The sequence below is a fragment of the Hypanus sabinus genome, unplaced genomic scaffold (genome assembly GCF_030144855.1).
Source record: "Hypanus sabinus isolate sHypSab1 unplaced genomic scaffold, sHypSab1.hap1 scaffold_1311, whole genome shotgun sequence".
NCBI lineage: Eukaryota > Metazoa > Chordata > Chondrichthyes > Myliobatiformes > Dasyatidae > Hypanus > Hypanus sabinus.
Window position 1 is genome coordinate 3,739 of NW_026779380.1, and position 24,476 is coordinate 28,214.

General features: G+C 56.7%; 1 protein-coding gene across 6 annotated transcripts in view; it reads right to left on the reverse strand.

Annotated features, from left to right (window-relative positions):
- Positions 1 to 592: 592 nt before the first annotated feature.
- LOC132386800 (uncharacterized) overlaps positions 593 to 24,476 on the reverse strand; it is a 79,802-nt gene continuing 55,918 nt past the window's right edge. For 3 of the 6 annotated variants that reach the window (XM_059959140.1, XM_059959142.1, XM_059959139.1), the window contains 8 exons: positions 20,439 to 20,507; positions 15,456 to 15,524; positions 13,086 to 13,184; positions 9,008 to 9,037; positions 8,224 to 8,253; positions 4,106 to 4,193; positions 2,122 to 2,190; positions 593 to 691 (listed from right to left, as the gene is read on the reverse strand). In XM_059959140.1, coding sequence (XP_059815123.1) covers positions 643 to 691; positions 2,122 to 2,190; positions 4,106 to 4,193; positions 8,224 to 8,253; positions 9,008 to 9,037; positions 13,086 to 13,184; positions 15,456 to 15,524; positions 20,439 to 20,507 — 503 coding nt within the window. In that variant the 3' untranslated portion in view covers positions 593 to 642. The remainder of the gene's footprint in view (positions 692 to 2,121; positions 2,191 to 4,105; positions 4,194 to 8,223; positions 8,254 to 9,007; positions 9,038 to 13,085; positions 13,185 to 15,455; positions 15,525 to 20,438; positions 20,508 to 24,476) is intronic. The other 3 variants (XM_059959141.1, XM_059959143.1, XM_059959145.1) reach the window with 3 other exon arrangements.

Below are 24,476 nucleotides of genomic sequence, written 5' to 3' on the forward strand. Positions count from 1 at the left end.
CATCACCCCTCACCGTCCCTTCCCACGACGCTGCCTCATCACCCCTCAGCGCCCCTTCCCACGACACTGCCTCATCACCCCTCACCGTCCCTTCCCCACGACACTGCCTCATCACCCCTCAGCGCCCCTTCCCACGACACTGCCTCATCACCCCTCAGCGCCCCTTCCCCACGACACTGCCTCATCACCCCTCACCGTCCCTTCCCCACGACACTGCCTCATCACCCCTCAGCGCCCCTTCCCACGACACTGCCTCATCACCCCTCAGCGCCCCTTCCCACGACACTGCCTTATCACCCCTCAGCGCCTCTTCCCACGACACTGCCTCATCACCCCTCAGCGCCCCTTCCCACGACACTGCCTCATCACCCCTCACTGCCCCTTCCCCACGACACTGCCTTATCACCCCCTTTCCACAGCGTTCCACCCTCACTTCCCCTCCCAATGCACTTCCTCTGGACCTCTTCCCCCGCCCCTTACAGCGCTTCCTCAGGACCCCCCCTCCGTACAGCGCTTCCTCCCCCCCTACTACAGCGCTTCCTCCGGACCTCTCTCTCTCTCCCCCCCCCCCCCCCCACCCTCAGCGCTTCCTCCGGACCTCCCCCTGCCGCAGCTCTCCTCAATAGCCCCGCAGAGAGACATTCACGTTACCAGAGCGTTTGACAGGTTCCTCTCTGCTTCAGACCGATGGCTGTGGAGAAAAGAGATGCAGGAATTGGCAGCCTCCCTCTGAGTTCCAACATCTAACGGATCGAGTTTTCCAAAGCAACGCTCTCTGAGCAAATCTATCCTGACTCTGCAGCGGAAGGGAGATCTGCTCTGGGTTTTAAAATGGCCGAACAGTTTAAACCCGATTCCCAATCCCCTTCCAAAGTGTTGATCCATGGCCTCCTCCTGTGCCAAGATGAGGCCACCCTCAAGGTGGAGGAGTGACACTTTATATTTATCTGGGTACGTTCCAACCTGATGGTATGAATATTGATTTCCCATTCTGGTAACCAAATTCCCTCCACTGACCGACTTACAGCAGCCGGTTACTCCCCCCCCCCCCCCCTCACCTTTTCCTATGGTCCATCTTTTCTCCTGTCAGATTCCTTCCTCTTTCCCACTCACTCGGCTTCACCTATCACCTTCCAGCTCTCGTCTGTCCCCTCCCCTCACCATTTTATTCTGGCATCTTCCCCCTTCCTTCTCAGTCCTGTTAAAGGTTTTGCCCGAAACGTCGACGGTTCATTTCTACTGATGCTGCCTGAACTGCTGAGCTCCCCCGGTATTTCGTGTCAGTTGCTTTGGGTTCCCCGTGTCTGCGGAAGATCTCGTTTCTGGGCTTCAGTCACCGCTCTGATACATTTCTGTGTGTATTTGTCCTGAGATCACTTCCCGCACTGCTGGAGGAGCATAACAGGTCTGACCCAGGGACACGGAGATGGGAACTGTGCACGGTGCTCCCGGTGTGGGTCTGACCCAGGGACACGGAGACTGGAACTGTGCACGGTGCTCCCGGTGTGGGTCTGACCCAGGGACACGGAGACTGGAACTGTGCACGGTGCTCCCGGTGTGGGTCTGACCCAGGGATACGGAGACTGGAACTGTGCACGGTGCTCCCGGTGTGGGTCTGACCCAGGGACACGGAGACTGGAACTGTGCACGGTGCTCCCGGTGTGGGTCTGACCCAGGGATACGGAGACTGGAACTGTGCACGGTGCTCCCGGTGTGGGTCTGACCCAGGGATACGGAGACTGGAACTGTGCACGGTGTGGGTCTGACCCAGGGATATGGAGACTGGAACTGTGCACGGTGCTCCCGGTGTGGGTCTGACCCAGGGATACGGAGACTGGAACTGTACACTGTGCTCCCGGTGTGTGTCTGACCCAGGGATACGGAGACTGGAACTGTGCACGGTGCTCCCGGTGTCGGTCTGACCCAGGGATATGGAGACTGGAACTGTGCACGGTGCTCCCGGTGTGGGTCTGACCCAGGGATACGGAGACTGGAACTGTGCACGGTGCTCCCGGTGTGGGTCTGACCCAGGGATAGGGAGACTGGAACTCTGTGAATCTGTTGTTGCTACTTGTCAGGGTCTCGGAACATTGAACGAATTACGCGGAGTACCGCACCCACCTGCAATTAAAACGACCAATCCCAACAGGATAATCACCCCGACAGCGAGATGCCACCTCGTATTCCTCCCTGAAATTCAGTGGACACATCCGTGTCAGACATGATGTCAGCACCCCGGGTACAGATCGCCAGAGAACCCTGCAGCACAGTGGCACATCGGTCCCACCGTCCATACCAAGCCGTCATGCATCCAGATAGGATGCTTTCTAAGCTTTCTAAGCTAATTTGTCCAGGCTCGATGGGGGCATTCCACATTCCTCTCCCCTCCCCACCCCCCGACAGGCAGACGACACCTAAACTGAAAACACTTTCCACCGGGCTCAAGGACAGCTTCTTACCGCGGTTATAAGACTATTGGAGTTCCCAGTACGATAAAGTGGACTGGTGACCTCAGAATCTTGGTGTGGCCCTTCCACCTTGTCTGGCTACGCGGCCCTTTCCCTGTACTGTAACACCTATTGTGCATTCTCGTTTCATTAATGTGCCTGTGGAGTGAGTGCGATGGAACTGGGAGAGCGGTGTCGCAACGTCACTGATCCCTCCTTCAGGAAGGGGAAGGAGGGCGATGGAGAGAATCGGCCTCTGCCAGCACAGAGACGCGATCGCAAGGAAGGCGTGTTTTCTCTGGGTAGGAGAGGGAGGTTCGGCTCGTCACCGGCCACACTAACAAACCTCTACAGATGTTCTGTTGAAAGTGTCCCGATGTCTTTCATCAAAGTTTGGTACCGGAATTCAAGTGTGCAGGGATGTAGAGAGCAGCGAACTCAGCCCAATACATCCCTCCCCACCACCGCTAGTTTCAACAGGAGGCGCTGCTTCAAGGCAGTGTCCATCCTCAAAGATCCCCAGAATCCGGGCCACGCCATCATCTCTCAGCTCCCATCGGGCAGGAGACACAGACGCCTGAAGTCCCACTTCACCAGGTTCGGGGAGTTACTTCCCTTCAACCGTTCGGTTCCCGAACCAACCGGCACAACCCTAATCTCTACCTCAGTGTAAAAATAACGAGACCACTTTGCACTGCAATAGACTTCGATTTGTTTCCAATTGTGCCGTGACCACTACAGCTCAGTACAGACCCTTCGGCCCTCGATATTGTGCTGATCTTTTAACCCACTTCAAGCTTATCTAACCTTCCCTCCTATATAACCACCCATTGTCATCCGGGCTCCTCTCTCAGAGTTTCTTAAATGTTTTTAACCACCGCCCCTGACAGAGCGTTCCACGCGTACACGAGTCTCTAAATCCGCTAATCTTTTAATTCTTGCAAGTGTATAAATTATTTAAACATAAATTATAACCATATAACCATATAACAATCACAGCACGGAAACAGGCCATCTCGGCCCTCCTAGTCCGTGCCGAACCCTTAATCTCACCTAGTCCCACCTACCCGCACTCAGCCCATAACCCTCCACTCCTTTCCTGTCCATATACCTATCCAATTTTACCTTAAATGACACAACTGAACTGGCCTCTACTACTTCTACAGGAAGCTCATTCCACAACTGGCCTCTACTACTTCTACAGGAAGCTCATTCCACATAAATTAAATTATAAGTGTATAATTTATATTCTTTTTCTTCAGAAGGGGAAACTTCTTCACTGAGAGGGTGAAGAACGAGCTGCCAGCACAAGCGGGGCATGCGGGCTCGATTTCAGCGTCTCGGGGACATGGATGGTAGGGGTATGGAGGGCTATGGTCCTGGTACAGGTCGGTAAATGGTTCAGTACGGGCTAAATGGGCCGAAGGGCCTGTTTCTGTACCCTACTTTTATATGACCCTGACTTATGAAAAGAGTGTCTCTGATGCTGTGTGCCTGTGGTGTTACTACAAGTTAGTTTTTCTTAGTACATAGAGTAGTACAGCACATTACAGGCCCTTTGGCCCACAGTGTTGTGCTGACCCTCAAACCCTGCCTCCCATATAACCCCCCACCTTAAATTCCTACATATACCTAAATTCCTACATATATACATGTACCTGTAATCTCCTCTGTACCCTTTCCAATGTTTCCACATCCTTCCTATAGTGAGGCGACCAGAACTGGACACAGTACTCCAAGTGTGGCCTAACCAGAATTTTATAAAGCTGCATCATTACATCGCATATCTTAAACACTGTCCCTCTACTCTCCTGGGTCAGACACAGAGTGAATCTCCCTCCACACCGTCCCATCGCACACTCCCGGGGACAGACACAGAGTGAATCTCCCTCCACACCGTCCCATCGCACACTCCCGGGGTCAGACACAGAGCGAAGCTCCCTCCACACCGTTCCATCGCACACTCCCGGGGTCAGACACAGAGTGAATCTCTCTCCACACCGTCCCATCACACACTCTCGGGGTCAGACACAGAGCGAAGCTCCCTCCACACCGTCCCATCGCACACTCCCGGGGTCAGACACAGAGTGAATCTCCCTCCACACCGTCCCATCACACACTCTCGGGGTCAGACAGCATCTGCGGGCTGGAGGAAACCGTGTGCCACATGTACATGGAGTGTGTGAGGCAGCAGCCTCTTTTTGCATATTTACGTGGGCTGCTTCTCGTCTTCTGGCTGCATTTTACCCCCACCCTATTTATATATGGTCATCCAGTAAGGAAGGGGGCATGGAGGGACGAGGATGTCCTAGTCAACTTGCTCCTGGGGCTGGCGAAATCCGCCATCCGTGGGTCTTGGAAACGGGTGGCGGGAGGATCTCCCCGGGCAGACTGCCTGGCAATGTTTAGGGGGTATGTTCGTGCCCGGGTAACTATTGAAAAGGAACACGCGCAGTCCACAGCGGCCTTGGAGGAGTTTCGAGACCGTTGGGCTCCGCGGGGTGTAAATGCCATCGTAGATAGGGATGGCAACATTCTGGTGTAATGTCTATTGTCTATTTGTAGTGCAGTAATTGTGTTTGCCACTGTTTTGTATATATTGTATAGCACCGAAATTTGTAATAAAGGATTTTGTAATTTAAAAAAAAGGGGTCAGACACAGACTGAAACTCCCTCCACACCGTCCCATCACACACTCCCGGGGTCAGACACAGAGTGAAGCTCCCTCCACACCCTCCCATCACACACTCCCGGGGTCAGACACAGTGTGAAACTCCCTCCACACACTCCCATCACACACTCCTGGGGTCAGACACAGAGTGAAGCTTCCTCCACACTGTCCCCTCACACAATCCCGGGGTCAGACACAGAGTGAATCTCCCTCCACACCGTCCCATCACACACTCCCGGGGTCAGACACAGAGTGAAGCTCCCTCCACACCGTCCCATCACACACTCCCGGGGTCAGACACAGAGTGAACCTCCCTTCACACTGTCCCATCACACACTCCCGGGGTCAGACACAAAGCGAAGCTCCCTCCACACCGTCCCATCACACACTCCCGGGGTCAGACACAGAGCGAAGCTCCCTCCACACCGTCCCATCACACACTCCCGGGGTCAGACACAGAGTGAATCTCCCTCCACACCGTCCCATCGCACACTCCCGGGGTCAGACACAGAGTGAAGCTCCCTCCACACCGTCCCATCGCACACTCCCGGGGTCAGACAGAGTGAAGCTTCCTCCACACCGTCCCATCGCACACTCCCAGGGTCAGACACAGAGCGAAGCTCCCTCCACACCGTTCCATCGCACACTCCCGGGGTCAGACACAGAGTGAATCTCCCTCCACACCGTCCCATCACACACTCCCGGGGTCAGACACAGAGTGAAGCTTCCTCCACACTGTCCCCTCACACAATCCCGGGGTCAGACACAGAGTGAATCTCCCTCCACACCGTCCCATCACACACTCCCGGGGTCAGACACAGAGTGAAGCTCCCTCCACACCGTCCCATCACACACTCCCGGGGTCAGACACAGAGTGAACCTCCCTCCACACCGTCCCATCACACACTCCCGGGGTCAGACACAAAGCGAAGCTCCCTCCACACCGTCCCATCACACACTCCCGGGGTCAGACACAGAGTGAAGCTCCCTCCACACCCTCCCATCACACACTCCCGGAGTCAGACACAGTGTGAAACTCCCTCCACACCCTCCCATCACACACTCCCGGGGTCAGACACAGTGTGAAACTCCCTCCACACCCTGCCATCACACACTCCCGGGGTCAGACACAGAGTGAAGCTTCCTCCACACTGTCCCCTCACACAATCCCGGGGTCAGACACAGAGTGAATCTCCCTCCACACCGTCCCATCACACACTCCCGGGGTCAGACACAGAGTGAAGCTCCCTCCACACCGTCCCATCACACACTCCCGGGGTCAGACACAGAGTGACCCTCCCTCCACACCGTCCCATCACACACTCCCGGGGTCAGACACAAAGCGAAGCTCCCTCCACACCGCCCCATCACACACTCCCGGGGTCAGACACAGAGCGAAGCTCCCTCCACACCGTCCCATCACACACTCCCGGGGTCAGACACAGAGTGAATCTCCCTCCACACCCTCCCATCACACACTCCCGGGGTCAGACACAGAGTGAAGCTCCCTCCACACCATCCCATCACACACTGCCGGGGTCAGACACAGTGTGAAACTCCCTCCACACCCTCCCATCACACACTCCCGGGGTCAGACACAGAGCGAAGCTCCCTCCACACCGTCCCATCACACACTCCCGGGGTCAGACACAGAGTGAATCTCCCTCCACACCGTCCCATCGCACACTCCCGGGGTCAGACACAGAGTGAAGCTCCCTCCACACCGTCCCATCGCACACTCCCGGGGTCAGACAGAGTGAAGCTTCCTCCACACCGTCCCATCGCACACTCCCAGGGTCAGACACAGAGCGAAGCTCCCTCCACACCGTTCCATCGCACACTCCCGGGGTCAGACACAGAGTGAATCTCTCTCCACACCATCCCATCACACACTCCCGGGGTCAGACACAGAGTGAAGCTCCCTCCACACCGTCCCATCGCACACTCCCGGGGTCAGACACAGAGTGAAGCTCCCTCCACACCGTCCCATCGCACACTCCCGGGGTCAGACACAGAGTGAAGCTCCCTCCACACCGTCCCATCACACACTCCCGGGGTCAGACACAGAGTGAAGCTTCCTCCACACTGTCCCCTCACACAATCCCGGGGTCAGACACAGAGTGAATCTCCCTCCACACCGTCCCATCACACACTCCCGGGGTCAGACACAGAGTGAAGCTCCCTCCACACCGTCCCATCACACACTCCCGGGGTCAGACACAGAGTGAACCTCCCTCCACACCGTCCCATCACACACTCCCGGGGTCAGACACAAAGCGAAGCTCCCTCCACACCGTCCCATCACACACTCCCGGGGTCAGACACAGAGTGAAGCTCCCTCCACACCCTCCCATCACACACTCCCGGAGTCAGACACAGTGTGAAACTCCCTCCACACCCTCCCATCACACACTCCCGGGGTCAGACACAGTGTGAAACTCCCTCCACACCCTGCCATCACACACTCCCGGGGTCAGACACAGAGTGAAGCTTCCTCCACACTGTCCCCTCACACAATCCCGGGGTCAGACACAGAGTGAATCTCCCTCCACACCGTCCCATCACACACTCCCGGGGTCAGACACAGAGTGAAGCTCCCTCCACACCGTCCCATCACACACTCCCGGGGTCAGACACAGAGTGACCCTCCCTCCACACCGTCCCATCACACACTCCCGGGGTCAGACACAAAGCGAAGCTCCCTCCACACCGCCCCATCACACACTCCCGGGGTCAGACACAGAGCGAAGCTCCCTCCACACCGTCCCATCACACACTCCCGGGGTCAGACACAGAGTGAATCTCCCTCCACACCCTCCCATCACACACTCCCGGGGTCAGACACAGAGTGAAGCTCCCTCCACACCATCCCATCACACACTGCCGGGGTCAGACACAGTGTGAAACTCCCTCCACACCCTCCCATCACACACTCCCGGGGTCAGACACAGAGTGAAGCTCCCTCCACACCATCCCATCACACACTCCCGGGGTCAGACACAGAGTGAAGCTCCTTGAATCACAGATTCCTGGGGCCAGGCTCAGAGACTAACACTGTGAAGGACAGAATACACTGAGTGATGGCACATAGACACCAATACATACCTTGTGAGGTTGATTCAATAGGGTCCAGCTCTGAGAGAAGACAGAACACAAGAGAAGTCAGTGCATATTTCCGTTACCCGTGTCCTCTCCCACCGGAGATTGTCCAGTGAGACTGTATGGGTGGAACTCAGAGATAAGAAGGGGGCATCACATCCAGGAACAGTGGGAATTAAAGCAGGAAACATGTTAGTCAACACACTGAGTTGGGATGCCATCAGAGAGGGAGGCAGGAAGCTGACAGAACACCGAGAACTGGTACAATTTCACCAGGAGGTGTGTGGTAGGTTGGGTCCCACCCACAGTATTGGGCACAGTTTGGTCCAGGTATTGGAGTGGGAATGGACTGGCATTGGCAGTGGTCCAGGAGAGGTTCACAGAGCTCACTCCCGGGGCTGGTGGTGTGCCAACACCCCGAGTTTAGTCCAGTTAGAAGTTCCAGGGCAACCGTCCTGAGATATCTCAAACCCTGAGGGGACGGGATACTGGAGATGTTTCCCCAGAGGGAGGGTCTCATTCGAGTGGACACAGGATTGGGTGAGGGAGGAAGGCATTGAACACTGAGGTGGGGACTTCTGACAGAAGGTGGGAATACCAGGAATTCTGTGCCCTCGAATGTGGTAGGAGAGGGAATGGGGTAAATGTTAGGTGAGCATGTGTGGGTTTGAGGGAGATCGCAAATTGGGACGGGTGGGACAGATAGGCTGAGGTCTGATAGGATAGAGGGGCTGAATGGCCATCTTGTGTAGTCTTGTGACCTTACACTCACACAGGCACCAGTACGCACCTTCTGTGGCTGATCCAGAACCTTCCATGTCTGAGAGAGGAAACGAAGAGGGGACAGATTAGTATAATCTTTCCATTATGGATCCACCCACCTTACAACCCTCCCCACCCCACACTGACAAACACACACACACACACACATACAGGCACATACTGACACAGGTACAAACACACACATACACACACACTGACAGACAGACACACACAGACATACACACACAGACATACAGGCACATACTGACACAGGTACAAACACACACAATCACACACATACTGACAGACATTGACATGCATACATACACAAAGATATAGAGACATACACATACTGCTCAATACAAATATATATATATATATATACACACACACAAACACAGACAAAAGCACACATTGTCATACACACACTCATTCACACACTGACACACACAGGACATCTTACACACTGTCACATTCTGTTAGATGCATACAAAGTTACACACAGATACACATACATACATTAACATGCACTGACACACACACACATACATAAGCACATTCACACAGAGACACAGACACACAAACACACAGTGACACACCTACAGACATACACACACACAGAGTGGCCCACATAGGCAGACTCACACATAGTCACACAAACACAAACACAAACGCAGACACACGTACTCACACACAGACATACACTCATATACACGCTGACACACACAAACACAGGCACACACACTCAAAGCGACACAAACACAGATATACCCACACACTGATGTGCACAGACAGACATACTCACAAACAGACACAAACACTCTGACACACAAATACACAAACATACAGACACAGTGACACACACATATACACACAGAGGTGCAAACTGTCTCTCTCACACACAGCCTCACTGAGTCAACACACACGTTCACACAAACACACGCAGGCGTACATACATACTGACACACGCACATATAGACAGACATGCATACTTGCACACAGTGACAGACACTAGCGCACACACACTGACACATACATACTGACAGACACATGGATATACACACTCACACTGACACAGACTCACAGGCACATATGCATACTGACACACAGTGACACGCACTAGCAGAACACAAACACACACACTGACACATATATAAAGACACATGCACACAGACAGCACAGACACTCACACACAAACACTCTCTCCCACACTCTGACATACATATATACTGACACTCACACACAAAGACACACATACTGACTCACTGAATATAGCACACAGAGAAACACACATACTGACACACTGGATATAGCACACAGAGAAACACACAAACACACACATACTGACACACTGAATATAGCACACAGAGAAACACACAAACACACACATACTAACACACTGAATATAGCACACAGAGAAACACACAAACACACACATACTGACACACTGGATATAGCACACAGAGAAAAACACAAACACACTCAAACAAAGAGACACACACACTGACACACCAACACAAACACACAATCACACACACAGACACCCTCACACAAAGACATTGACACGCAGACACACACATTCACTGTCACATACTTATATACACATTGTTACAAATACACACACATTAACTGACACACATTGACAAACACATACACATACTCACACACAGACATACACACAAGCATTCACACAAGCACACGTTGTCACATACTGATACATACACACAGTTACACACACATAGATACATATACACATATTAACCGACACACACAGAAACACAGACATAGTACACACACAGAAAGACTCACACAATCTCATACAAATACACAGAGAAACACACACTCACACAGACTTGTACACACACAGACACACTCATACATACAGACACATATCACTCTCACACTGATACACACACATACAGACATACAAACCTCCCCCCACACATACTCTCACACACAGGCACAGGCACACACACACCCCCACCCATGCACATAGACAGGCACACAAATTCACATAAACACACAGAGGTTTGTGTGTGTGTGTGTGTATATATATATATAGACAGACACACACATGACTCACACTGACAAACGCACACTTTTTGACACACAAGATGCACATGCATAGACAGACAGACACATGCACCCACACACAAACACTTTCAGACACACACACAAACACTCTCTCATACTCACACATACTTTCATTTAGACACACACACTTTGATATTCACACACACTGACACACACACAAACGCATACCAACAAACACACAACAGCACACAAATGTGGACTCACACACTGACACACATACAAATGTACACAGAGACACACACAGACACACACATACAGACATACAGAGCCACACACGCTGAAACACATTGACACAAACACACTGGCACACCCACATACAAACACATACACACAGTCACATACATAGACAGACTCATACATACACAAACACAAACACACATAGACACAAACAGACAATGACACACACAAATACAAACACAGCTATGCACACACTGACGCACACACAGACACACAACCACATATGGACAAACAGACACAAACACAAATACACACACATACAAGACACACAGTCTCACTCTCACACACAGCCACACATACAGACAACATACACAGGCATACACACATGCTCACACACAGTGACAGACACTAGCACACAACACAATCACACACACTGACACACACAAAGACAAACGCATACATGCGTACACACACACTCACACAGACACACCTGCACAGTGACACACACCAGCACACAATACAAACACAATGAATGTTGCACACAGCAACACACCAACAAACACAGACACATTGACACACACACATACAGAGACACACATGTTGAAACACATCGACACAAACACACACAGATACACACACTTCACACACACACACAAGTACAGAAACTGACACACACTTACACACATGTACACACACCACTATACACTGACATGAACACACACACACACAGTGACATACAGGCAAATACACAATGACACACACACACACAAACACACTCATATACTCTCTCATACTGATACGCACACTCACAAAGACACACACAGGCAGAGTCACACTCAAACACACACTGACGCAGACACACTCACACACAGACACACACAAACATTCTGAGGGACACACAGAGAAACAGACACACACACACTCTCACGTGTAGTGACACACTTACACACACACATCCTTATATACACACACTCAGTGGCCACTTTATTAGGTACACCTGTACACCTGCTCGTTAATGGAAATATCTAATCAGCCAATCACGTGGTTCAGACCAAACACCAGAATGGGGAAGAAATGTGATCTATGTGACTTTGACTGTCACACAGGGTGATTTGAGAATCTCTGAAACTGCTGATGTGGCATTTTCATGCACAAAATTCTCCAGAGTATACAGAGAGTGAAGTGTAAAACAAAAAAATATAAAATAAAGTATAGTGAGCGGCAGTTCTGTGGGTGAAGATGCCTTGTTAATTAGTGAGGTCAGATTGGTCTAAGCTGACAGGAAGATGATGGTATCTCAAGTAACACATGTTACAAGTGGGGTGCAGAAGAGCAACTCTGAACACACAAAATACTGAACCTCGAAGTTGATGAGCTGCGGGTGGAATGGGCCACTCCCTCCTGTATCTAATGAAATGGCCACTGAGTGTACTACCTCAGCATCCCTCGCTCTCCCCTCACTCTCTCTCCCTCCATCCCTCTCCTCCCTCCCTCCATCCCGCTCCTCCCCTCACTCTCCTCTCTCCCTCCATCCCTCTCCTCTTACCCTGCATCCCTCTCCCCCTCCCTTATCTCTCCTTCCATCCCTCTCACCCCCTCCCTCTCCCATCTCCCTGTCTCCCTCCCTCTCTACAACCCTCCATCCCTCTCAAACCCTTCCTCTCCCCTCTCCCTCCATCCTCCTTCTCCTGTCCCTCTCTCTTAGTCCATCCCTCTTTTCATTCTTTTCCCCTCCATCTTGCTCAAACCCACTCCTTCCCTCACCCTTTCCTCCCTACCCTTTCCCCATCTCGTTGCTCTCCCCTCCCACACCCTCAGTAGAAGTCGGACACTACCGCTCTCCCAGTCAGAGGACGTCTCCTGGTCACTGTCTGTGCTCCAGCTGGGAACCTCAGGGCGTACCATGTTGGAAACTGTGGGAGCTTCGGCAGTTCCTGGGAATACCAATTGGGAATGTAGGCCACAGAGGAAGGGAAAGAAAAAGGTGGGGATTTAGTGGTCAGAGGAGGGTATAGGACAGGGGTCACCAACCTTCTTTGCACCGCGGACCAGTTTAATATTGACAATATTCTTGTGGACAGGGCGGGAGTGTTGATCACGACCGGAATACAGTGATACTCGAAGCAGGTTCCTTATGTCCAGTCTACTCCGCAATTTAGTTTTCGTGGCTCTCAGCACTTAGCTGCTGTCCCGCTTGCTCATGCTTTTTCCGCTCAAAAAACTCAACGGGTTTGTCTTTAAGTGCAGGGTGCTTGGACTCAGGGTACCGAAGCAGTTTTGAGGGCTTCATTGCCTCTTTAGACGGCCTCCTGGCCCGAGCTCCAGCTGCTGGGCACCCTGACCAGGTGCGGCTGGTCGCGGGTGGGGTGAGAGGACAAGCCGAGGGCCGGAGGTCCCCATACCGGGGCCGTGGCGGTCGCAGTCTGGAGAGAGCGACTGACTGACCGAGGAGTGCGACAGGGCGTGTGCCCGCCCCCTTGTAGGATCGATCGGCCGATGAGGGATGACTTTCAGTGGATCGCAGCGAGGTAGCTGCTCTACTACTTACGGAACCCTGAGCTCAAATTAGATCGTCTGCGAATATTTTAGCACCGGGTTCCCCATGAACATTCGGTGTGCTGAACAGGTTTAGAGGTGGCGCCCATCTGTCCGCGCTCCAGGCCAGTAGCAACGGCACTTCCCGCCGACCGGTTACCCGAGACCAGCCAGTGATCCCTGGTGTGAGGGTATCACTGAGGTTAGGTGACTGACAATCTCGCGTGGGTTCAAGTCCAACAGTGGGCATGAAAGGGAATGAGGAAAGGTGCAGCTGACTCATATCATTTCCTCACGGCCCGGTAGCGCATGCTTTGTGGCCCGGTGGTTGGGGACCTCTGGTGTAGGAGTCAGGGAGGGGTAACCCTAACCCTAACCCTCAGAGTGGAGTATAGCAGTCAGGAGAGGGGTTTAGGGGTCTGGGGAGGGAGTGTACAGATTAGAGGAGGTTTAGTTCAGGGATGAACTTAGGGGTCAGGAACGCGTGTACGGGCCGGGGAGGGATGTAGGGGTCCGGGAAGTGTTAGTTCAGAGTGTAGAGGTCAAGACATAGAGGATTGTAGGTTCAGCGAGAAGTTCCGGGGCCAGGATGGATTGCATTAGTTCTTGCTGATGTGTACAGGCCAGCAAGCAGTGTCAGGGTCACAGGATGGGTTGTAGGGTCATTGTAGTTTATGAAGGAGTGTAAGTGTCAGGGAGGGGTGTAAAGGTTAAGGGAACTTTAGTTCAGGGAGTAGTTCAGGGGTAGGGAAGGGGTGTATTGGTCAGAGGAGTATAAATTCAGGGAGGAGTGCTGGGGTCAGGGAGGGATGTACGAGTTAGGGGAGGGTTCGTCCAGGGACAGCTGTAGGCATCAGGGGAGAGTTAATACAGGAAGAGGTTGTAGGGGTCAGAGAGGGGTGTAGGGGTCAGGGGAGGGAGTAGGGGTCAGGGAGGGGTGTGGGGGTTAGGGAGGGGTGTAGGGGTCAGGGAGGGGTGTGGGGGTTAGGGAGGGGTGTAGGTATCGGGAGAAGGTGTAGGGGTCAGGGGAGAGAGTAAGGGTCAGGCGAGGGTGTAGGGGTGAGGAGAGGGTGTAGGGGTCAAGGATGGGTGTAGGGATCAGAGGGGGTATAGGGGCCAGGGGAGGGGTGTAGGGGGTCAGGCGAGGGTGTAGGGGTCAGGGCAGAGTGTAGGGGTCGGGGAGGGTGTAGGGGTCGGGGAGGGGAGTAGGGGTCCAGGAGAGGTGTAGGGGTCAGGGAGGGGTGTGGGGGTTAGGGAGGGGTGTAGGGATCGGGAGAAGGTGTAGGGGTCAGGGGAGGGAGTAGGGGTCAGGCGAGGGTGTAGGGGTGAGGAGAGGGTGTAGGGGTCAAGGATGGGTGTAGGGGTTGGGGAGGGAGTAGGGGTCAGGTGAGGGAATAAGGGTCAGGTGAGGGTGTAGGGGTCAGGGAAGGGAGTAGGGGACAGGGGAGGGAGTAGGGGACAGGGGAGGGAGTAGGGGACAGGGGAGGGTGTAGGGGTCAGGGAAGGGAGTAGGGAACGGGAGGGTGTAGGGGTCAGGGTAGGGTGTAGGGGTCAGGGAAGGGAGTAGGGAACGGGAGGGTGTAGGGGTCAGGGTAGGGTGTAGGGGTCAGGGTAGGGTGTAGGGGTCAGGGTAGGGTGTAGGGGTAAGGGGAGGGAGGTGATGCTGTTACCATTTTCTTGCTCCTCCTTGACGATCTGAGGCCCCGCACTCAGTGTCGAATTCTCACTCAACTCAACAGCTGTGGGGGAGAACAGGCGATCCGGGTGTCAGTGATGGTGGCAGTGGGGGCTGGCACGCTGGGAGGGGGTGGACGAGGGACCACTACGGGGGTGGTGTGAGGATGCAATGCAGTGGGAGGAATGGTGAGGAGGGAGTGATGTCAGAGGGGTGGAAAGTTTGGGGTCAGCAGGAGGAATGGGTGGGTGTCGGGGGTGGTGAGGAGGGAACGCTGTGCGAGAGAGTAAGGAGGGGTGACTGTGGGAGGGGTGAGGAGGGAACGCTGGGGGATGTTGTGGGGGAGCACTCTCTTGGGGTGTAGGGGTGACTGTAGGAGGGGTGAGTTGGGAACGCCGGGGGATGTTGTGGGGGAGCACTCTCTTGGAGTGTAGGGGTGACTGTGGGAGGGGTGAGGAGGGAGCGGTGTGGGAGGGGACAGTGAGAGAGGTACCCTGTCGGAAGGGTTGAAGAGGGAAAGCTGTTGGAGGGGGTGTGAGTAGGGAACGCTGAGGGAAGGGAGTTGTGAGGGGTGCACTGTTGGAGGGGGTGGTGGGAACGCTGTGGGAAGGGAGCAGAGGGGGGAATGATTTGGGAGGGGCAGTGAAGGGGGAGCATTAATACAGGAAGAGGATGTAGGGATCAGGGAGGGGTGTGGGTGTTAGGGAGAGAGCGTAGGCAGTCAGGGGAGGGGTGTAGGGATCGAGGAGGGTGCAGTGGTCAGGGGAGGGCTGTAGGGATCGAGGGGGGTGTAGGGGTCAGGGGAAGCAGTAGGGGTCAGGTGAGGGTGTAGGGGTCAGGGGAGGGAGTAGGGGTCAGGTGAGGGAGTAGGGGTCAGGTGAGGGTGTAGGGGTCAGGGGAGGGGGTAGGGGTCAGGGGAGGGTGTAGGGATCAGGGGAGGGAGTAGGGGTCGGGTGAGGGTATAGGGGTCAGGTGAGGGTGTAGGGGTCAGGTGAGGGTGTAGGGGTCAGGTGAGGATGTAGGGGTCAGGGGAGGGTATAGGAGTCAGGTGAGGGTGTAGGGGTCAGGGGAGGGAGTAGGGGTTGGATGAGGGTGTAGGGGTCAGGGGATGGTGTAGGGGTTGGATGAGGGTATAGGGGTCAGGTAAGGGTGTAGGGGTCAGGGGAGGGTGTAGGGGTCAGGGGAGGGAATAGGGGACAGGGGAGGGTGTAGGGTTTGGGGAGGGATGTAGTGGAGGGAGTAGGGGTCAGTTGAGGGTGTAGGGATCAGGGAGGGTATAGGGGTCAGGTGAGGGTGTAGGGGTCAGGGAAAGGAGTAGGGATCAGGGGAGGGAGTAGGGGTCAGGGGAGGGAGTAAGGGACAGGGTATGGTGTAGGGGTCAGGGGAGAGTATAGGGGTCAGGTGAGGTTGTAGGGGTCAGGGGAGGGAGTAGGGGACAGGGGAGGGTATAGGGGTCAGGTGAGGGTGTAGGGGTCAGGGGAGGGAGTAGGGGACAGGGGAGGGTGTAGGGGTCAGGGGAGGGTGTAGGGGACAAGGGAGGGTGTAGGGGTCAGGGAAGGGTGTAGGGGTAAGGGGAGGGTATAGGGGTCAGGAGAGGGTGTAGGGGTCAGGGGAGGGTGTAGGGGTCAGGGGAGGGAGTAGGGGTCAGGGGAGGGAGTAGGGGTCAGGTGAGGGAGTAAGGGTCAGAAGAGGGTGTAGGGGTCAGGCGAAGGTGTAGGGGTCAGGTGAGAGCATAGGGGCAGGTGAGGTTGTAGGGGTCAGGGGAGGGAGTAGGGGACAGGGGAGGGTGTACTGGTCAGGGGAGGTTATAGGGGTCAGGTGAGGGTGTAGGGGTCAGGGGAGGGAGTAGGAGACAGGGGAGGGTTTAGGGATCAGGGGAGGGTATAGGGGTCAGGTCAGGGTTTAGGGGTCAGGGGAGGGTGTAGGGGTCAGGTGAAGGTGTAGGGGTCAGGGGAGGGAGTAGGGGACAGGGGAGGGTGTACTGGTCAGGTGAGGGTATAAGGGTCAGGTGAGGGTGCAGGGGTCAGGGGAGGGAGTAGGGGACAGGGTATGGTGTAGGGGTCAGGGGAGAGTATAGGGGTCAGGTGAGGTTGTAGGGTTCAGGGGAGGGAGTAGGGGACAGGGGAGGGTGTAGGGATCAGGGGAGGGAGTAGGTGTCAGGAGAGGGTGTAGGGGTCAGGGGAGTGTGTACTGGTCAGGGGAGGGTATAGGGGTCAGGGGAGGGAGTTGGGGCCAGGTGAAGGTGTAGGGGTCAGGGGAGGGAGTAGGTGTCAGGGGAGTGTGTAGGGATCAGGGGAGGGAGTAGGGGTCGGGTGAGGGTGTAGGGGTAAGTGGAGGGTGTAGGGGTCAGGGGAGGGTAAAGGGGTCAGGGGAGGGTGTATTGGTCAGGGAAGGGTATAGGGGTCAGGTGAGGGTGTAGGGGTCAGCGGAGGGTGTAGGGGTCAGGGGAGGGAGAAGGGGTCAGTTGAGGGTGTAGGGATCAGGGAGGGTATAGGGGTCAGGTGAGGGTGTAGGGGTCAGGGAATGGAGTAGGGATCAGGGGAGGGTGTAGGGCTCAGGGGACAGTATAGGGGTCAGGTGAGGTTGTAGGGGTCAGGGGAGGGAGTAGGGGACAGGGGAGGGTGTAGGGGTCAGGGGAGGGTATAGGGGTCAGGTGAGGATGTAGTGGTCAGGGAAGGGTGTAGGGGTAAGGGGAGGGTATAGGGGTCAGGCGAGGGTGAAGGGGTCAGGGGAGGGTATAGGGGTCAGGAGAGGGAGTAGGGGTCAGGAGAGGGAGTAGGGGTCAGGGGAGGGAGTAGGGGTCAGGTGAGGGAGTAGGGGTCAGGAGAGGGTGTAGGGGTCAGGCGAAGGTGTAGGGGTCAGGGGAGGGAGTAGGGGTCAGGGGAGGGAGTATGGGACAGGGTATGGTGTAGGGGTCAGGGGAGAGTATAGGGGTCAGGTGAGGTTGTAGGGGTCAGGGGAGGGAGTAGGGGACAGGGGAGGGTGTAGGGGTCAGGGGAGGGAGTAGGGGTCAGGGGAGGGAGTAGGGGTCAGGTGAGGGGTCAGGAGAGGGTGTATGGGTCAGGCGAAGGTGTAGGGGTCAGGAGAGGGAGTAGGGGTCAGGGGAGTGTGTAGGGATCAGGGGAGAGAGTAGGGGTCGGGGGAGGGTATAGGGGTCAGGTGAGGGTGTAGGGGTCGGGGATGGAGTAGGGATAAGGGGAGGGAGTAGGGGTCAGAGGAGGGAGTAGGGGACAGGGTATGGTGTAGGGGTCAGGGGAGGGTGTAGGGGTCAGGGGAGGGAGTAGGGGTCAGGTGAAGATGTATGGGTCAGGGGAGGGAGTAGGGGTCAGGTGAGGGTGTAGGGGTCAGGGGAGGGAGTAGGGGACGTGAGGGTGTAGGGGTCAGGGAAGGGTGTAGGGGACAGGGGAGGGTGTACTGGTCAGGGGAGGGTGTAGGGGTCAGGGGAGGGAGTAGGGGTCAGGTGAAGATGTATGGGTCAGGGGAGGGAGTAGGGGTCAGGTGAGGGTGTAGGGGTCAGGGGAGGGAGTAGGGGACTAGTGAGGGTGTAGGGGTCAGGGAAGGGTGTAGGGGTAAGGGGAGGGTATAGGGGTCAGGCGAGGGTGTAGGGGTCAGGGGAGGGTGTAGGGGTCAGGGGAGGGTGTAGGGGTCAGCGGAGGGAGTAGGGGTCAGTTGAGGGAGTAGGGGTCAGGAGAGGGTGTAGGGGTCAGGCGAAGGTGTAGGGGTCAGTTGGGGGAGTAGGGGTCAGTTGAGGGAGTAGGGGTCAGGGGAGGGTGTAGGGGTAGGCGAAGGTGTAGGGGTCAGTTGAGGGAGTAGGGGTCAGGGTAGGGTATAGGGGTCAGGGGAGGGTGTGGGGGTCAGGGGAGGGAGTAGGGGACAAGGCAGGGTTTAGGGATCAGGGCAGGGTATAGGGGTCAGGTAAAGGTGTAGGGGTCAGGGGAGGGTGTAGGGGTCAGGGGAGGGAGTAGGGGTCAGGTGAAGGTGTAGGGGTCAGGGGCGGGAGTAGGGGTCAGGTGAGGGTGTAGGGGTCAGGGGAGGGAGTAGGGGACAAGGGAGGGTGTAGGGGTCAGGGAAGGGTGTAGGGATCAGGGGAGGGTATAGGGGTCAGGCGAGGGTGTAGGGGTCAGGGGAGGGTGTAGGGGTCAGGGGAGGGAGTAGGGGTCTGGGGAGGGAGTAGGGGTCAGGTGAGGGAGTAGGGGTCAGGCGAGGGTGTAGGGGTCAGTGGAGGGAGTAGGGGTCAGGGGAAGGTGTAGGGGTAAGTGGAGGGTGTAGGGGTCAGGGGAAGGTATAGGGGTCAGGGGAGGGTGTGGGGTTCAGGGGAGGGTATAGGGGTCAGGTGAGGGTGTAGGGGTCAGGGGATGGAGTAGGGATCAGGGGAGGGTGTAGGGGTCAGGGGAGGGAGTAGGGGACAGTGTATGGTGTAGGGGTCAGGGGAGAGTATAGGGGGCACGTGAGGTTGTAGGGGTCAGGGGAGGGAGTAGGGGACTGGGCACGGTGTACTGGACAGGGGAGGTTATAGGAGTCAGGTGAGTGTGTAGGGGTCAGGGGAGGGAGAAGGGGTCAGGTGAGGGTGTAGGGGTCAGGGGAGGGTGTAGGGGTCAGGGGAGGGAGTAGGGGTCAGGTGGAGGTGTAGGGGTCAGGGGAGGGAGTAGGGGACAGGGGAGGGTTTAGGGATTAGGGGAGGGTATAGGGGTCAGGTGAGGGTGTAGGGATCAGGGGAGGAAGTAGGGGTCAGGTGAAGGTGTAGGGGTCAGGGGCGGGAGTAGGGGTCAGGGGAGGGTGTAGGGGTCAGGGAAGGGAGTAGGGAACGGGAGGGTGTAGGGGTCAGGGTAGGGTGTAGGGGTCACGGTAGGGTGTAGGGGTCAGGGAAGGGAGTAGGGAACGGGAGGGTGTAGGGGTCAGGGTAGGGTGTAGGGGTCAGGGTAGGGTGTAGGGGTCAGGGTAGGGTGTAGGGGTAAGGGGAGGGAGGTGATGCTGTTACCATTTTCTTGCTCCTCCTTGACGATCTGAGGCCCCGCACTCAGTGTCGAATTCTCACTCAACTCAACAGCTGTGGGGGAGAACAGGCGATCCGGGTGTCAGTGATGGTGGCAGTGGGGGCTGGCACGCTGGGAGGGGGTGGACGAGGGACCACTACGGGGGGGGTGTGAGGATGCAATGCAGTGGGAGGAATGGTGAGGAGGGAGTGATGTCAGAGGGGTGGAAAGTTTGGGGTCAGCAGGAGGAATGGGTGGGTGTCGGGGGTGGTGAGGAGGGAACGCTGTGCGAGAGAGTAAGGAGGGGTGACTGTGGGAGGGGTGAGGAGGGAACGCTGGGGGATGTTGTGGGGGAGCACTCTCTTGGGGTGTAGGGGTGACTGTAGGAGGGGTGAGTTGGGAACGCCGGGGGATGTTGTGGGGGAGCACTCTCTTGGAGTGTAGGGGTGACTGTGGGAGGGGTGAGGAGGGAGCGGTGTGGGAGGGGACAGTGAGAGAGGTACCCTGTCGGAAGGGTTGAAGAGGGAAAGCTGTTGGAGGGGGTGTGAGTAGGGAACGCTGAGGGAAGGGAGTTGTGAGGGGTGCACTGTTGGAGGGGGTGGTGGGAACGCTGTGGGAAGGGAGCAGAGGGGGGAATGATTTGGGAGGGGCAGTGAAGGGGGAGCATTAATACAGGAAGAGGATGTAGGGATCAGGGAGGGGTGTGGGTGTTAGGGAGAGAGCGTAGGCAGTCAGGGGAGGGGTGTAGGGATCGAGGAGGGTGCAGTGGTCAGGGGAGGGCTGTAGGGATCGAGGGGGGTGTAGGGGTCAGGGGAAGCAGTAGGGGTCAGGTGAGGGTGTAGGGGTCAGGGGAGGGAGTAGGGGTCAGGTGAGGGAGTAGGGGTCAGGTGAGGGTGTAGGGGTCAGGGGAGGGGGTAGGGGTCAGGGGAGGGTGTAGGGATCAGGGGAGGGAGTAGGGGTCGGGTGAGGGTATAGGGGTCAGGTGAGGGTGTAGGGGTCAGGTGAGGGTGTTGGGGTCAGGTGAGGATGTAGGGGTCAGGGGAGGGTATAGGAGTCAGGTGAGGGTGTAGGGGTCAGGTGAGGGTATAGGGGTCAGGTGAGGGTATAGTGGTCAGGTGAGGGTGTAGGGGTCAGGGGAGGGTGTAGGGGTCAGGGGAGGGAGTAGGGGTTGGATGAGGGTGTAGGGGTCAGGGGATGGTGTAGGGGTCAGGGGAGGGTATAGGGGTCAGGTAAGGGTGTAGGGGTCAGGGGAGGGTGTAGGGGTCAGGGGAGGGAATAGGGGACAGGGGAGGGTGTAGGGTTTGGGGAGGGATGTAGGGCAGGGAGTAGGGGTCAGTTGAGGGTGTAGGGATCAGGGAGGGTATAGGGGTCAGGTGAGGGTGTAGGGGTCAGGGAATGGAGTAGGGATCAGGGGAGGGAGTAGGGGTCAGGGGAGGGAGTAAGGGACAGGGTATGGTGTAGGGGTCAGGGGAGAGTATAGGGGTCAGGTGAGGTTGTAGGGGTCAGGGGAGGGAGTAGGGGACAGGGGAGGGTATAGGGGTCAGGTGAGGGTGTAGGGGTCAGGGGAGGGAGTAGGGGACAGGGGAGGGTGTAGGGGTCAGGGGAGGGTGTAGGGGACAAGGGAGGGTGTAGGGGTCAGGGAAGGGTGTAGGGGTAAGGGGAGGGTATAGGGGTCAGGAGAGGGTGTAGGGGTCAGGGGAGGGTGTAGGGGTCAGGGGAGGGAGTAGGGGTCAGGGGAGGGAGTAGGGGTCAGGTGAGGGAGTAAGGGTCAGAAGAGGGTGTAGGGGTCAGGCGAAGGTGTAGGGGTCAGGTGAGAGCATAGGGGCAGGTGAGGTTGTAGGGGTCAGGGGAGGGAGTAGGGGACAGGGGAGGGTGTACTGGTCAGGGGAGGTTATAGGGGTCAGGTGAGGGTGTAGGGGTCAGGGGAGGGAGTAGGAGACAGGGGAGGGTTTAGGGATCAGGGGAGGGTATAGGGGTCAGGTCAGGGTTTAGGGGTCAGGGGAGGGTGTAGGGGTCAGGTGAAGGTGTAGGGGTCAGGGGAGGGAGTAGGGGACAGGGGAGGGTGTACTGGTCAGGTGAGGGTATAAGGGTCAGGTGAGGGTGCAGGGGTCAGGGGAGGGAGTAGGGGACAGGGTATGGTGTAGGGGTCAGGGGAGAGTATAGGGGTCAGGTGAAGTTGTAGGGTTCAGGGGAGGGAGTAGGGGACAGGGGAGGGTGTAGGGATCAGGGGAGGGAGTAGGTGTCAGGAGAGGGTGTAGGGGTCAGGGGAGTGTGTACTGGTCAGGGGAGGGTATAGGGGTCAGGGGAGGGAGTAGGGGCCAGGTGAAGGTGTAGGGGTCAGGGGAGGGAGTAGGTGTCAGGGGAGTGTGTAGGGATCAGGGGAGGGAGTAGGGGTCGGGTGAGGGTGTAGGGGTAAGTGGAGGGTGTAGGGGTCAGGGGAGGGTAAAGGGGTCAGGGGAGGGTGTATTGGTCAGGGGAGGGTATAGGGGTCAGGTGAGGGTGTAGGGGTCAGCGGAGGGTGTAGGGGTCAGGGGAGGGAGAAGGGGTCAGTTGAGGGTGTAGGGATCAGGGAGGGTATAGGGGTCAGGTGAGGGTGTAGGGGTCAGGGAATGGAGTAGGGATCAGGGGAGGGTGTAGGGCTCAGGGGACAGTATAGGGGTCAGGTGAGGTTGTAGGGGTCAGGGGAGGGAGTAGGGGACAGGGGAGGGTGTAGGGGTCAGGGGAGGGTATAGGGGTCAGGTGAGGATGTAGTGGTCAGGGAAGGGTGTAGGGGTAAGGGGAGGGTATAGGGGTCAGGCGAGGGTGTAGGGGTCAGGGGAGGGTATAGGGGTCAGGAGAGGGAGTAGGGGTCAGGAGAGGGAGTAGGGGTCAGGGGAGGGAGTAGGGGTCAGGTGAGGGAGTAGGGGTCAGGAGAGGGTGTAGGGGTCAGGCGAAGGTGTAGGGGTCAGGGGAGGGAGTAGGGGTCAGGGGAGGGAGTATGGGACAGGGTATGGTGTAGGGGTCAGGGGAGAGTATAGGGGTCAGGTGAGGTTGTAGGGGTCAGGGGAGGGAGTAGGGGACAGGGGAGGGTGTAGGGGTCAGGGGAGGGAGTAGGGGTCAGGGGAGGGAGTAGGGGTCAGGTGAGGGGTCAGGAGAGGGTGTATGGGTCAGGCGAAGGTGTAGGGGTCAGGAGAGGGAGTAGGGGTCAGGGGAGTGTGTAGGGATCAGGGGAGAGAGTAGGGGTCGGGGGAGGGTATAGGGGTCAGGTGAGGGTGTAGGGGTCGGGGATGGAGTAGGGATAAGGGGAGGGAGTAGGGGTCAGAGGAGGGAGTAGGGGACAGGGTATGGTGTAGGGGTCAGGGGAGGGTGTAGGGGTCAGGGGAGGGAGTAGGGGTCAGGTGAAGATGTATGGGTCAGGGGAGGGAGTAGGGGTCAGGTGAGGGTGTAGGGGTCAGGGGAGGGAGTAGGGGACTAGTGAGGGTGTAGGGGTCAGGGAAGGGTGTAGGGGACAGGGGAGGGTGTACTGGTCAGGGGAGGGTGTAGGGGTCAGGGGAGGGAGTAGGGGTCAGGTGAAGATGTATGGGTCAGGGGAGGGAGTAGGGGTCAGGTGAGGGTGTAGGGGTCAGGGGAGGGAGTAGGGGACTAGTGAGGGTGTAGGGGTCAGGGAAGGGTGTAGGGGTAAGGGGAGGGTATAGGGGTCAGGCGAGGGTGTAGGGGTCAGGGGAGGGTGTAGGGGTCAGGGGAGGGTGTAGGGGTCAGCGGAGGGAGTAGGGGTCAGTTGAGGGAGTAGGGGTCAGGAGAGGGTGTAGGGGTCAGGCGAAGGTGTAGGGGTCAGTTGGGGGAATAGGGGTCAGTTGAGGGAGTAGGGGTCAGGGGAGGGTGTAGGGGTAGGCGAAGGTGTAGGGGTCAGTTGAGGGAGTAGGGGTCAGGGTAGGGTATAGGGGTCAGGGGAGGGTGTAGGGGTCAGGGGAGGGAGTAGGGGACAAGGCAGGGTTTAGGGATCAGGGCAGGGTATAGGGGTCAGGTAAAGGTGTAGGGGTCAGGGGAGTGTGTAGGGGTCAGGG